Here is a 14224-nt window from a genome sequence, read left to right on the forward strand (position 1 = left end):
TGTACCTTTTACTCCAATTCAACAAATCATAAATGTTTGTCAGTCTTGTCTATCTCTCAAATTTTATTTTTTTGGTATGAGGGGAGGGTGGAGTACACTTCATTTCACCTGTTAATATGGCAATATGTACCTCTATAGATCAGGGCTTTACATTACCACAGTGCATAAATATGCCTGAGAAAACTCACAATAATTCCTTCATGTTGTGTAATATTAACCACATGGTCATGTTTCCCTGATTTTCTCAAGTCTTTTTACAGTTGTTTGTTCACATCAGTTCAGTTCAGTTCAGTCACTCAGTTATGTCCAACTCTTTGCGATCCCATGAATCGCAGCACGTCAGGCCTCCCTGTCCATCACCAATTCCCAGAGTTCACTCACACTTGCGTTCATCGAGTCAATGATGCCATCCAGCCATCTCATCCTCTGTCGTCCCCTTCTCCTCCTGCCCCCAATCCCTCCCAGCATCAGAGTCTTTTCCAATGAGTCAACTCTTCGCATGAGGTGGCCAAAATACTGGAGTTTCAGCTTTAGCATCATTCTTTCCAAAGAAATCCCAGGGCTGATCTCCGTCAGAATGGACTGGTTGGATCTCCTTGCAGTCCAAGGGACTCTCAAGAGTCTTCTCCAACACCACAGTTCAAAAGCATCAATTCTTCGGTGCTCAGCCTTCTTCACAGTCCAACTCTCACATCCATACATGACTACTGGAAAAACCACAGCCTTGACTAGACGGACCTTAGTCGGCAAAGTAACGTCTCACATCGGGATCCAAAAAAAGTCCACACATGTATTTGGTTGATATTCTTTTTATCTGAAACAGCCTTTCCCCCTTTCCATCAACTCCTCTTTCACCCCATTCACTTATTTGTTGAAAATTCTAGTTATTCAATAAAATTTGCCACACTCTGGATTTAGCTGATTGCTACTTGTGGTATAAAATATTGATAATACATTATACAATTTAATCACTAACTGTGCAGTATTGAGACTTGGTCTATAACCAAAATGTTTCACACAAGTGATAATTTGTCTTTTAAAAAAATAGGGGGTGCGAATTGAGCTTGGGGAAAAAAAAAAAACCTACCAGAGGATGCTATTAGGAAAACTAAGAAGGTACCAAATCCACATGGTTTTACAAAACTATCCCCTTTACTACCTTATACACTGTTAGTTACAGCTCTTTATTAGTGTGTCAAAGTGAAGGACAGTATTCAATAATCATATAATATGAAAGGTATATTTAAAAGAAAGTTAATAGTCACCTATAATTGTCACCTACAACGTAATTCACTTAGTTTTGTTCGGTGCAAAAAACTAGACTTTTTTTCAAAAGCATAAAAAAAGTGCTTGGTACTTTGAAACGTGTTTTATGAGAGAAAAAAAAAGATAGCTTTCCAATTTTATTCTGATTCTTAGTCAAACATTATTTAACCCCAGCTCGAGAGATTGGTATGATTACTAATAACACAGAATTGGTGGGTCAGTAGAGTGGGCTTAATGTCCATGTGTGATGTAATGGTGCCAAGTGCAGATAAATATTTGTTAAGACCTATCAGCATTTAAGGAAAAGACTGCCAGGCCTTATCCAGTTGGTGAATGTCTACTTACCCTTTCAAGCCCACCTATAGTAGGAAAATTCTTCACATGTATATTACATTAATCCCTCTTTCCTTTTGAGCTATGGTCCCCAACTCTGGCTGAAGAGCTTTTAAATATGATGGACAAAGAATGTTGCCTGCTGTATCAGTGAACAATGGCTGTTGAGGCCATCAAGATGTCAGTCATTGCAGTCACCCCCAACGGTGCACCTTGAGGGGATTCAAAATGGAGAAAACCAGGATACTGGCCCTAGACAGCTAAGGTGCATCTCAAAGGAATGATTTCAATAAGCCCAGAGTTTTGCATCTTCTCATATATAGAAAAGCACTAAATTTGTTAACTTGAGATGTCTAGTTTTCCTTAACAAGCAGTAATCTTTTGATGTTTCAACTATTTGGTTTTTTGGCAAAAACTCCTATGTATCCTGGTTCCTCCATATCCTCCTCCTTTATAACAGTCCCTCAGGGCTTATTGAGAGGCTATCTTTGGGTTGAAGCCCTCAGTAAGTCTGCCAAATAAAATACAATTCTCAACTTTTAGGTTGTGCATTTTTAAAAAATTGACAACGTTATGCTCTGCAGATACAAAGACAATTTGGTGTCCCTGTCCTTAAGAACTTTACAGCCTAACTGAAATAGGTACTATAGAAGTAGTCTGTGTAAGAGATGTAGGGACTTAAAGATCTGATCTATCTGGATTTGAGGCTGAATGAGACAAGGTGTCAGAGAGAGGTGACCCCATGAAGCAGGGGCTTATCTAAATTACTCTCACCTCTCTAGTAGCTAACAACCGTCAATAAAAATTTGGTGACAGCCAGCCTCAATTACACTTAGAGCTTCCTAACTCAACTGGCTTTTGTTTTTACTCCACCTCAGAAACCCACCCCCAAGGCTGTACACTAGGACCAACTGGAACTGCTCCACCTCTGAACACATCAAGCCCAACTTTCAAACATCTGATCACAGCCTTTAACCCTTCTACATCTTTCACTACCATTTTACCCGTCAAGTCCTCCAGTCTCTCAGTTCATCATTTTCCTTTACTGTATTTTTCTACTGTATTATTCTAAAATTTACTTTATTTTTCTCTCTTGTATTTTGATGTGCACTTCTCTTTCTACATTTATCATACAGCATTTTAATTTATACAAAATTTTGTTTGCTTTCTCTATTAGAGCATAACTTTCCTTAGAACAGTAATGGGATTCTTTTTCTCGGTCTGGCATCCTTCACACCCAGAACAGGTCTAGTCCATAATAATTGCTCAGTAAACACTGGTGCAAGCATTCTTGTCATTTTCACCACTACTTCTATGAGCTCTCCAAAGGCGGAACCTATATTTTACCTGAGTATTCAGCAGAATGGGGTTTGACCTATAATTTCTACTGGAGTGCCTCCTACATGGAGCCCCCAGGAGCATTTGTTGAATTGGAAAAGGTTGAAATGTTATTAGAGCCTGTACAAGACAAATAAAGATATGTTCTCTGCTCTATCTTGGCATTATTATTTTAGCAATCATTTAAGTTAACCAAATAGTTATGAGACCAACATAAAAAATGTTCATTGTGGCAGAGGCAAATGGAAAGCCACGGACAGAGAGGTCAGGAGGCCTGCACTTCACTCTCGGCTCTGCCACTCAGAATCTACAAATAACCATCACTGTAACCCTTAGTTTCCTCATTTATTAAAATGGGGTTTGATGAGAATTTGATTCTTGATCATCTGAAAGTTCCCTAACTGATATGCTATGGCTACTAAATTTTTTTTTAATTAAAAGTGATACACTCTCAGATTTCCCTAGTGGTACAGTGGATAAGAATCTGCCTGCTAATGCAGGGGACATGGGTTTGATCCTTGGTCCAAGAAGACTCCACATGCCACGGGCAACTAAAGCCCATGGGCCACAACTACGGAAGCTCTCATGTCTGGAGCCTGTGCTCCGCAACAAGAGAAGTCACCGCAGCGAGAAGTCCATACACCACAATGAAGAGGAGTCCCCACTCGCGGCACAGAAAGCCCTCAGAGCAGAATGAAGAGCCAGCACAACCCAAAGAAAAAAAGAAATGATTTTTTTAAAGGTAGAATTTCTTATGTAAAGAATAAAAGGGATACACTCTCAATATAAAACATTGTATATGCCTTACTGAATTGTTTAAAGGCAAATTCCTTCTCTCCACTCTGTTTTCATAACTCTGGAGACGTCCACTCTCAAAAGTTCCTTCTGTACATTTAAAGCATTCGTTATGCACAAGCAAGTATAGTGCTAAGATTGTTGATTCTGCTTGACAGTTCCAGAAATTCTAATGAGACAGTGACAAAATGAAAGAGAACTATAAATACTTTGATAGCAGAAAGATAATTACTACTCAAGAGGCCAACAGTAGAAAAAAATTAAAATATAGACATAAATATTTAAAACTTCGTGTGTCACCCCTCCTTGGTTGTGTAATGTAATGTTAATAAAGGTATACGACAAGATAATAAACTGAAGGTGGGAAGAAATGTGGGAGGCAAGGGAATTGTGGAGAAAAGAGAGAATCATACCAATGTTGTAATCACTAAAGGATATAAAAAAGACCAAAATAATAATAACAATACAATTCTAAGTGGTAAAACAGGGCTTCCTTGGTGGCTCAGAGGTTAAAGCGTCTGCCTGCAATGCGAGAGACCTGGGTTTGATCCCTGGGTCGGGAAGATCCCCTGGAGAAGGAAATGGCAACCCACTCCAGTACTCTTGCCTGGAGAATCCCATGGACAGAGGAGCCTGGTGGGCTACAGTCCACGGGGTCGCAAAGAGTCGGACACGACTGAGACTTCACTTTCACTTTCAAGTGGTAAAACAAGAAACAATTCTGAAATATCTTATGAGCATATGGATAGAGTCAAGGAAGTAGTTTGTTTTCCTTTATTAAATCCAGCTGAGATAAATGTAGATTAACACATGTCCTTGATGTTCTTGACAAGAGCATTCTTCTAAGTTTGAAAGTGAAAGTGAAAGTCACTCCGTTGACTCTTTGCAACCCACGAACTATACAGTCCATGGAAATCTCCAGGCCAGAATATTAGAGCCTTTCCCTTCTCCAGGGGATCTTCCCAACCCAGGGATCAAACCCAGGACTCCCGCATTGCAGGTGGATTCCTTACCAGCTGAGCCACAACATCTAAGTCTAATAATGGCATCTGCATATTACAAGACCAAAGGTAAAAGAAGCATATTTCTAACCAGTTCCCTCCTATAGTGTGGGAAATATATCACAGGATGATTGCCATCACAAGAATTTGTCTAAAAGATCAGTAAAAAAAAATAGGTCACTAGGAAAGTAGGAAACTCATTTCCCAAGAATACTCTAGGAAAAAGTGTGATCTAATGTCTGGATTGTTAATTTCCCTTTCACCTAGTACCAGAAACTAAACATTTAGGAATATGTTAGATAGAGGACCAAGCTTTAACTTCAGTACCCACCTAAACGAGATAGATTTCACCTAAACGAGATAAGATTTCACCTAGACAAGATAGACTTCACCTAGACAAGATAGATTTCACCTAGACAAGATAGATTTCACCTAGACAAGACAGACTTCACCTAGACAAGATAGATTTCACCTAGACAAGTCTCAGTTTTACCCTTATGGTATAAAGTGATACCACTGTAGATCTTAAAGAACGGCTTATAGATCAGAAGAGCAGCCCAGATAAGGATCCTGTCTCTGCAAGGTTAATACATTACTGATATGTCTACTTTTAGAAACAACAAAAATACAATTCTATGATACCTAACTTGCAAACCTATCAACACTCAACTATAAATTGTGTATGTGTGCTCAGTCATGTCCAACTCTTTTGCAACCCCATGACCTGAAGCCTGTCAGGCTCCTCTGTCCAGGGGATTTCTCAGGCAAGAATACTGGAGTAGGTTGCCATTGCCTACTCCAGAGGATCTTCCGGACCCAGGAATAGAACCTGTGTTACCTAAAAACAATTACAGGCTTTCCAGGTGGCTCAGTGATAAAGAAGCCACCTGCCGAATAGTAGAGTTGAGTTTGATCCCTGGGTCAGGCAGATCCCCTGGAGAAGGAAAAGAGAAGCGACTCCAGTATTCTTGCCTGGGAAATCCCACGGACAGAGGAGCCTAGTGGGCTACAGGCCGTGGGGTCACAAAAGAGTCAGACAGGGCTTTGCGACTGAAGAACAACAAATGACAATTACAACATTTAAAAAATTAACACTGTTATAGTCTTTACCTGGTATTTTTACAACCTAAATACAGTATAAAGGGTAAAAACTAAAACTATAATTTAGAATGTGGAATAAGAGAAAATGATTATTTTATTTCCATAATGTAATTTTAATACCGTGGTATATAACATAAACTCTGTCATGAAGGTGAAAATTGTTAAGTCCAGGAATTGACCCGTAAGGTCTTCATAAAAAAAAAAAAATTAGTCAAGGACTATAAACTAGCAAATCTACCTTGTCTCCTTACATTAAAACACACTAAACAGAAATAAGGAACTAAAAGCATTTTGGTTTCCTGCGCTCTGTAGATTAGAAGGAACAATATTTCCTGACACCGGAAAATAGCAAGTCAGTGGCTGAAGATGGTTTTCAAATGTGGGTAGAATATCATTTTAAGGGCTTTTAAAATTCTTAAGAGAATTTTCATTACCAGAGAGATCTATGTTAGAACACAGCATAAAACTAAATATATAAAGCAGTACGGTATTTCTCAAATTTTTCTACTTTAGTCCAAAAAATGTTGTGACCTGTTTTATTTCATCATCTCTTTCTCACTAAACGCAATGGAAACCTCCAAGCCTGTTGACACAAATTGCTTTAGGAAGCTAAAGGTCTGCAGTGGTCAATACAAGTCAAAAGTGGCTCATGCGCTGTTCCTGACTACAAAGGCTTAATACTCAGTACATGCCATCTGAAGTTCAAAATGAAACAAAAAAAATTTACGTGGAATCAGGCCCTAAAAGCCTCTTTAGAATTCTCCACTGGACAAGGCAGCCCACTCAGATCTACCCACCCTCACCCTGACTGAGCTTAGCTACTGGAACAACTGCCTCTGTAAAAACATAAATTTTTAAAAAGAATTTTGTGATACAATATCTGAAGTCTCTTTAGGAAAGCCAATAACTAAGATATGATCAATAACTACTCCACATAAGTGACCTTAAAAGCAAACTGTCATAGTTAGACCCCCAAAGCCAACTCTCCACTAAATTTTACCATTTAGGATTCTCCTTCCTGAAAATGATTAAATTCTTTGATACTCATCCTTAACCAAAAGATACATTTCAAGTTTGAGACAGAAAACGAGGAAGTCAAAACACAACCACTTTCCTTCTTGCCATATACCTCCAAACACACCAAGTTACTACTGCAGAGATTGGCTATGCAAACCATTATCCCAAAGGGTTCCTAAACATCTCAAAAAGAGGTTCCTTGGTTCCTAATGATTATTCTATAATGGAAACGTGATCTCTCGGTATATTTTCATCCTGGACAAACAGGTCAGTAACGGAAATATTTTGTTATCTATGTTTCTACTCACCCTCAGTAACATCCTGGGGGTTAGATGTCCGGTCACTGGCTGGATCCAGTGCAACCGTTGCCAAGGAAGTGGTGGCTCCAGACATCTCACTCATAGGCTCACTACGGCTGGTTTCGGGCACACTTTCGCGGGAGCTAAATCTTACTCGGGAACTGGATCGAGAGCTGAGGTCCGGACTGGTGTCCGATAAACCTGGAATGTCATCGATCTTTGTTGGTGTCACCATGAACCGAACTGAAGCCATCTTGGTGGTGGTTTCTGGAGGATGCATTTTTATTTTTCTCTTCCTTTATAAGGACAAGGGAAAAAGAAAAACCCTGCAAAACCCTTCCTCCTTTGCAAGCTACTTCTGATTGCAAAAACAGAAAAGATAACTAAAAACACGAAAAACAACCTTCAGTTACCTTGATTTACACCACACGAAAAGCCACTACATATAAGAATCCTCCTATTCAAGAATTCAAGCTGTCCTAAAAAGTGCACTACCAACAGTTGAAAAATATTAAAAAAAAAAAAAAAGACAAAACGATGCCAATCTCGTGTAACTTCGTTTCTTCAGAATGAAGAGATACCTAGTTATCTCCTCTGGTCCAGGGATGTGGGCTCAGGGCCATTGTCAGAAAAGCAGGTGACGAAGCCTTTCTTGCCTCGACCCTAAGGTTTCGGCCGAGGTAGGTAGTCCTTTTTTTATCTGTAAATGTCCCACGGTTAGTTGAGCAAAGTGAGCACAAGCCCACCCTTATCAGACGAATACAGCATAGATCAGCCTGCGAAACGGTGTATACCCGGCCACCTGTTGTGTATCAGGTGAATACCCCACAGGTCTGGCTGGGAGGAGGTGTGTGTAGAGCCACCCGATGTTTCTGAGGCCGATAATCCACTTGGGTCTGGTGGGAGAGGTGCGCACGCATAACGGGAAAAATAATCGCACACTCCGGCTGGAGGAGAATGAGAGAAGGGTGAGCAGAGGAGGCTGCAGGGGCAGAGCGGATTTCTGCCTTCAAGAGGCCTGCGGGGCTGGCCCGCCCGCTCTTCTGGCAGAAAGGTCCCTAGGATCTGGGAGGAGGCGGCTAGCTGATCGAGACTCCGCGGACTGCAGCTCAGGGTCGAGGCAGGTCGCTGCTGGTCAGTCCATCGAGCCCCCGACTGGCTCACTCGGTTTCTCTTGCGCGTGACAGGACGAGCCACCCCTTTGCCGAAGAAGCTCTCTCCCCTACCAGAGCCCCGGCGCAAGGTCAGCCCTCGCTGTTCTTCCTTCGGGTTCTAACTGAAGAGGAGGTGGCCTCAGGCTGGCCCTGGCTGCGCCGGAGAGAGCAGCGAGGATGTGAGGAGGAGGAGGTCGCAGGTGCGGGATCTCGGCGCCAGCTGATGCGGGTGCGCGCGCAGCTGTTGTTTATGAGCCGGTAACTGTTTCCGAGCCACGGCGCGCGCAGGACGGCTGGAGCTGCCAGGGAGGGCGCCCCCTCCTTGGCCAGACGCCAGAGATGCAGTTACGTGACCTCGCCGCCCCCGGCCCCGGGCCCGGCGGGCTGGGCCCGCGCCGCCGCAGCCCCGCCCTTTCCTCCCCGCTCTTTCCTCATTCGAGGTTAACGGTCCGAAGAGAAGCCTAGGGGAGCGGTCGGAGGGCGGCACCGTCCCCACGAGCGTCTGAAAGCCCCGCCCAGTCTCTGCAGCCCGCGAGGTGGCCGAGAGGGCTGAGCGCATGCGCTCGCTCAGGTTGCGGCACGGGTTGGGCCCCAGTGTGGGAGGCCCGGAGCACGACGGGAATTGTAGTTGGGTGTGTGGGGGCCTCAGCTGCGTGTATTTGGAAAAACAAATGCTTTTCCTTCTAGGTCCGGCTGTCTTGCACTAACTCTAGAAGTGGAAGGACTTCAGGGAGCAGTGGGTACGCCATACTCTCAGAACCGCAAAAACCATCTCTACTGAATAAGAACATCCTCAAAAAACCATTCATAATTTCTTTAAAAATCACAAATCTCACACCATCATATACCTCCAAAATATATGCTATATATTCGATATGACCCTCATTGGAGTTTTTATGTAGTGGTATATCCCAAAGCACTGTATGCTCAAATTTATACATAATGTGTGCTACATTTTCTATTTGCTGTCTTTCGGAAAAAATGCTGGTTTTTACAGGTATACACCTATCAAATATTCATATTGTACACGTTACATATATACAATTTTGTGTTTTACCTCAGTCAGACTGAAAGCTCCGTTAAAAAAGCCATCTTTTAGACATGAAGATGACATTGAGATACTTTCTCTTGACGCCAGTGTTTTCTCTGCTACTGCCACCATATTTTCCCTAGCATGTTTATTTAATGCGTGAATAGAGGTGTTCAATAAATTTGACTCATCAATGTTTTGTTTGCAAGTTATTTCCTAGAGCTGTGATCAAGACTTTTTCTTAATTTTAATTTTTCCTAACTTTATTTATTGACATATAGTTCATTTACAATGTGCAATCTTTGCTATACAGCAAAGTGACTCAGTCATACACATATTTTAAAAAATATTTCTTTCCATTATGGTTTATCACAGGATACTGAATATAGTTCCCTGTACTATATGTAGGGCCTTGTTTACCAAAAGTCATTTAAAGTCAACAACCTGGGGCCTGACTTTGCCTGGTCCTTGCTCAGCACAAGTAGAAATGTTTAACATCACCCTTACTAATAGATGAGAACAGTATTGAAGACCTGAGCCAGGAAATCTCCTTTTATCACATGACACAAAGTCCACAGTCTGGTTTAAAAGCTACAGGTAACAAAATGTAAACTAGATTCCTATTTAAAATGTAAATCTCCTCAAAGCTTGATTCTTTATAAAGCCTGTGATACTGATTCGGCTTACAGTTTTCTTGCAGAAGCAAGAAATTTAGCTCCCTGATCAGTTTTCTTTTTAGGCAGGCCTGCTATTCAGTCTTACAGACATTCCCCTTACCAAAAAAAAGAAAAATTTCTACAACATTGAATTTTGTTTCATTCCACAGTGTATTTTCATTCACTTTATACCAAAGAGTTTCCCATTTCTGAGAACATCTCAGATACCTAGGAGATCTCTTAAGAAAAAAAATCTTCGCTATATACACACCAATTTGAATTTTCCTTAGTCTACACAGTAGGTGGTATCAAAAATGCTAATCCTCTTTTGGTGGGTCAGGGTAGCTTTTAAAGACAGAATCACAGTCTGCATTAAAAAAAAAAAGATAGGATTTGCTTATTTTTTTAGCCACCCCATGCAGCAGCTTGCCACCCCAGGGGCAGCGGAAGCTGGGAGTCCTAACCACCAAGAATTCCCCTGAAGTTAGTTCTTTAAACACTTCCTTAGCAGAACCTTTTTCCCTAGTCATTTGCAGAATTTCTAGCCTTTCTTCAAACATTAACCTCTAATAGGACAGGACAAGTTTTTACAATCTCTTTAATACTAAGAGCCATTAGTCAAGAGGCTAAGAAACCAAAAATTGCTTGACAGAAAATAAGTATCCCATTTCACCATTCTCATAAGTAATAGAACTGGAAATCATGTCTTTTATTAACTATGTATGACTCAAGTCTTTGGTTTTTTTTTTCTCTCTCAACAGTCAACTATTCTTTTCTGCTGGGACAGTCAGACATCAGCATCAGTGAGAAACATATTTACCCCTTTCCAGGGCCAGTCTTGATAAATCAAATTTGGGCTGATGTATGTTACAGTGGCACTAGGCAAACATTCAATTCAATGTCAAAAGCCACAAATAAGAAGTTCAGGAAGTACCCAACTGACTTATGGAGAGGAAGGAGCAATCATTTCTTGAATGCCTGTATTTTGCCTCATCATCCCTATGCTATGAAGAAACTGGATTACAAATTTATGGTTGCCCCATGATAGAAGCTCATGGCCTAAGAAATCTTCCAGGATTAAAAGAAAACCCTCCAAGATATTTCCAGAGGAGCAGTAAAAATGCATAAAGACATTCCTATTCACAATGGTTGGATGAATTAAGATCCATCACTGAACTCTATCAATTTTAGAGGTGGAAGAGTACTTGGGAATGATGAGAAAAACGGAACTAAACAGGTTGACTTTCTCAGAGTTATAAATAGAGGGGTGAATACTCGTTTTCTGGCTTCCAATTCAACATCTTCCTCCTCCCACATAGCTGCTATTATTTTTCAAGCAACTCTTCCATTTTGAGTGAAATTTCATTTCAAGGGACAAAAAATTGCTTAACTGACAACATGGGTATTTCTTACTTAATGCTAACAGTTGCACAAGTCTTTCTCAAGCTTTCTTCCCCTACCCTAGCACCCTGCTATGACTCACAGCACAGCACGACTGCTACAGCAGTCACCTAAATTTCTCTTCCAAGTGGTCTTGTATCCCTGGGGTACTCTTCCCTCTAGTTTCCCTCTTTTTTTTTTTTTTTAAACCACTCCTTTCTTCCCACAACATACAAAATAACAGCTCTTTGAAATCATTTTAATAATCTGGCAGTGATTCAAAGTACGAAAATATTCAAATATCTCCCCTTGGACGGGGATGCTACCATGACTGCTTCACAACAAGCATGATCGAAGGCAAAGATGAGACCGGATTCAAGGGGCAAGGGTCGGAGCAAGCTTCCAGGCTCACAGACTGAAGAGCCTGGCTGCAAAGTCTCTTGGGTGCTGGCAGGCAGCAGAAGACACATGAAATGTTAAGACATCCTCAGAGGACGGGGCGCGGCTGCTGGGTCATGAGCACCTTGAAGCGTTTCTTGATGGTGATTCGGTGTCGAGAGTATTTGTCGTCTGGGGAGAATCGAGCAGGGTGGGCCGAGCACGTCTGTTGTCCCATAGGATCAAGCTTCTGCTCGAGGAGGAAAGAACATAATCTCAGCACTGGAATGGTGGGAAAACGCAATCCCGGGCCTCAAAAGGGAGATGGAGGCTGGGATGAGTTCAGTTCAGTCGCTCAGTCGTGTCCGACTTTTTGCGACCCCATGAACCGCAGCACGCCAGGCCTTCCTGTCCATCACCAACTGCCGGAGTTTACCCAAACCCATGTCCATGGAGTCGGTGATGAACCATCTCATCCTGTCTTCCCCTTCTCCTCCCGCCCTCAATCTTTCCCAGCATCAGGGTCTTTTCAAATGAGTCAGCTCTTCGCATCAGGTGGCCAACGCACTAGAGTTTCAGCTTCAACATCAGGGGCCGCGCAAAAACGGCAAACATGAAAAGAGGAGACGCGACGGTAAGATCTAGAAGCCACGCATTTCTGCTTCCATTAATTAATACCACGCGCGGCTTCTGGAGTTTCTAGTCCCGCCCCCTCCCCCGCCCCCGCCCAAGCAGCTAGGCAACTCACTGTCTTCTCCCGACCGCTCCTTCCAATGACATGCCTCGCTAAGCTGACATCCAGCCCGTTTACCCTTCTCACCTTCAGCGTGTAGACTCGCTCTCCTTGCTCGTTGAGGTAATACTGGAGAAACATGATCACACTAAAGCAGGACGTTCCAATTCTGTCCGCAGCTGCCTCTAACTGAAGGCCTCACGTGTTGGTCAATTTCCTTCCTGTACAGCCGGAAGTCTCGCTCTGAAAGCACGCCGGGAAATGTAGTCCAGTTTATCTAGACTTTTCTCCAGCCGGACAGAAGGAGGCGCACTAGCTCAGAACGTGACCAGTTGCAACCCAGTTGCAATCTTGTAGGAGTTGTACGACACGTGCAGTGTGCCCACTGTGGGCCTGGTACTGCTAGGGAGAGAGGGGAGTAGGGATGGATATAGATTAAACATAACTGAATACTATCCTGTTTTTATCTCAAGATGCACACCCATTTCAGAGGCAATGAGTTTCTAGTACCTGCAGAACTAAAGGCTCCAGGATCCAGAGCCTCCTTTACCTTAGGAAAGAAAGAAGATTTTCTTCCTTCCCCTATTTTACATCCGGTTCTCTCGCCCTGTTTCAAACATTGGCGGTAAAAATGCACGATGGGTATTCCGTATTCTGCACAGCGAAAAGAGCGTGAAGTTATTTTACGAAACCGGTGAAGCATATTTTAGTGGTCGACCCAAGATTCAAACTCAGGTCTCTGCCACAAATTCAACTCTCTGTAGTGGTGAGTAGCTAATAATAGCGTAATAAGATGCGCCTCTTAGAGGTGTGGCGAATTTTTAAAAGAACGTACAAATTCTCTTTATAGGATTCTGGTTTAAAGAAATGAAAATTGGAACCCAGATATCATTAACCGAGGTGACCATTGCGGTATGGTTTATAATGGCGAAAAACGTTGGAAGATATATCAGCTTTATAACCAGAAAAACCTTAAAGTTGTTTTTTTTTTTTAAGTATAGTTTGTGTTTGCTTGTAGTTGTATAAAATATCTCAGTGAGGATCCAGAATAAATCTGATTTCCTCTGGCATAAAGAGCTCAACTTGGTTCCAGAAGGAGTAGGACGGAGGGGTGGAGTTGCTGTGTACTCCATTTTAAATAGTCTGACTTTTGAACAGTCCTGATGTACCACCCATTTTAAAAATTAAAATTATTTAACAAAATTTAAAACCACAAAGATAATTTAACAAACAAACAAAAAAGACTTTTGGGCCTTGGAATTTCACTCTGAGTGGCAGTTTTTGATCAAGTGGGAAGCTTTTCAGCCCAGGGTATGGCTGAGCTGTTTGTGGACTGCAGAGGTGATGGTAATAGTCTATTTGGGAACTGCGAAACAGCTTTCTAAGGAAATGATATACATACAGCAAATCAGCACCCTTGATATTGTGAGACAACCCTAATTTGAAACATTCTGTTCACTTGATCCGTAAATATACAGACTATGTGCTCTGATTTTGGTTTAGAAAATACAGCAAACTTTGAAATGTCAAGAGTTTGCCACAGTCTGCTGTTAATAGGAAGTCAGGTACAAAACTGGGTAGAATTGAAAGGCACAAAACTAGATATATTGGTGAAGAAGTGTATAGGGAACCAAGATGTAAAACTACGTGGTTGGGAATCTGAGAAATAATTTGCAAGTTGTCCTGAAGAGATACACAATTGTATCGCCATACTCTGGTTTGGAAGGCATTCCTGGTTACTGC

The 14224-nt window shown here is 41.9% G+C and overlaps 2 protein-coding genes across 3 annotated transcripts in view; both read right to left on the reverse strand.

Moving 5' to 3' along the window:
- The window catches only part of SLC12A6 (solute carrier family 12 member 6), a 90748-nt gene extending 81945 nt beyond the window's left edge, over positions 1–8803 (reverse strand). For both annotated transcript variants that reach the window (XM_005685450.3, XM_005685449.3), the window contains exon 1: positions 7160–8803. In XM_005685450.3, the coding sequence (XP_005685507.1) occupies positions 7160–7430 (271 nt within the window). In that variant the 5' untranslated portion in view covers positions 7431–8803. The remainder of the gene's footprint in view (positions 1–7159) is intronic.
- Positions 11614–12702, reverse strand: NOP10 (NOP10 ribonucleoprotein). Its single transcript, XM_005685447.3, has 2 exons — positions 12569–12702; positions 11614–11998 (listed from the first exon to the last, which is right to left on the reverse strand). Exons 1-2 carry the CDS (start codon positions 12620–12622, stop codon positions 11858–11860), a joined length of 195 nt encoding a protein of 64 aa, XP_005685504.1. The 5' UTR covers positions 12623–12702; the 3' UTR covers positions 11614–11857.

This window comes from Capra hircus, chromosome 10 (assembly GCF_001704415.2).
Source record: "Capra hircus breed San Clemente chromosome 10, ASM170441v1, whole genome shotgun sequence".
Taxonomy (NCBI): Eukaryota; Metazoa; Chordata; class Mammalia; order Artiodactyla; family Bovidae; genus Capra; species Capra hircus.

Excerpts from the sequence above, each read along its gene's own strand:
- NOP10 (XM_005685447.3), bottom strand. The coding sequence starts at position 12,622 with ATGTTTCTCCAGTATTACCTCAACGAGCAAGGAGAGCGAGTCTACACG. Across the intron at positions 11,999-12,568 it reads AGCGAGTCTACACGCTGAAG|AAGCTTGATCCTATGGGACA; the intron begins GTGAGAAGGGTA and ends CTCCTCGAGCAG.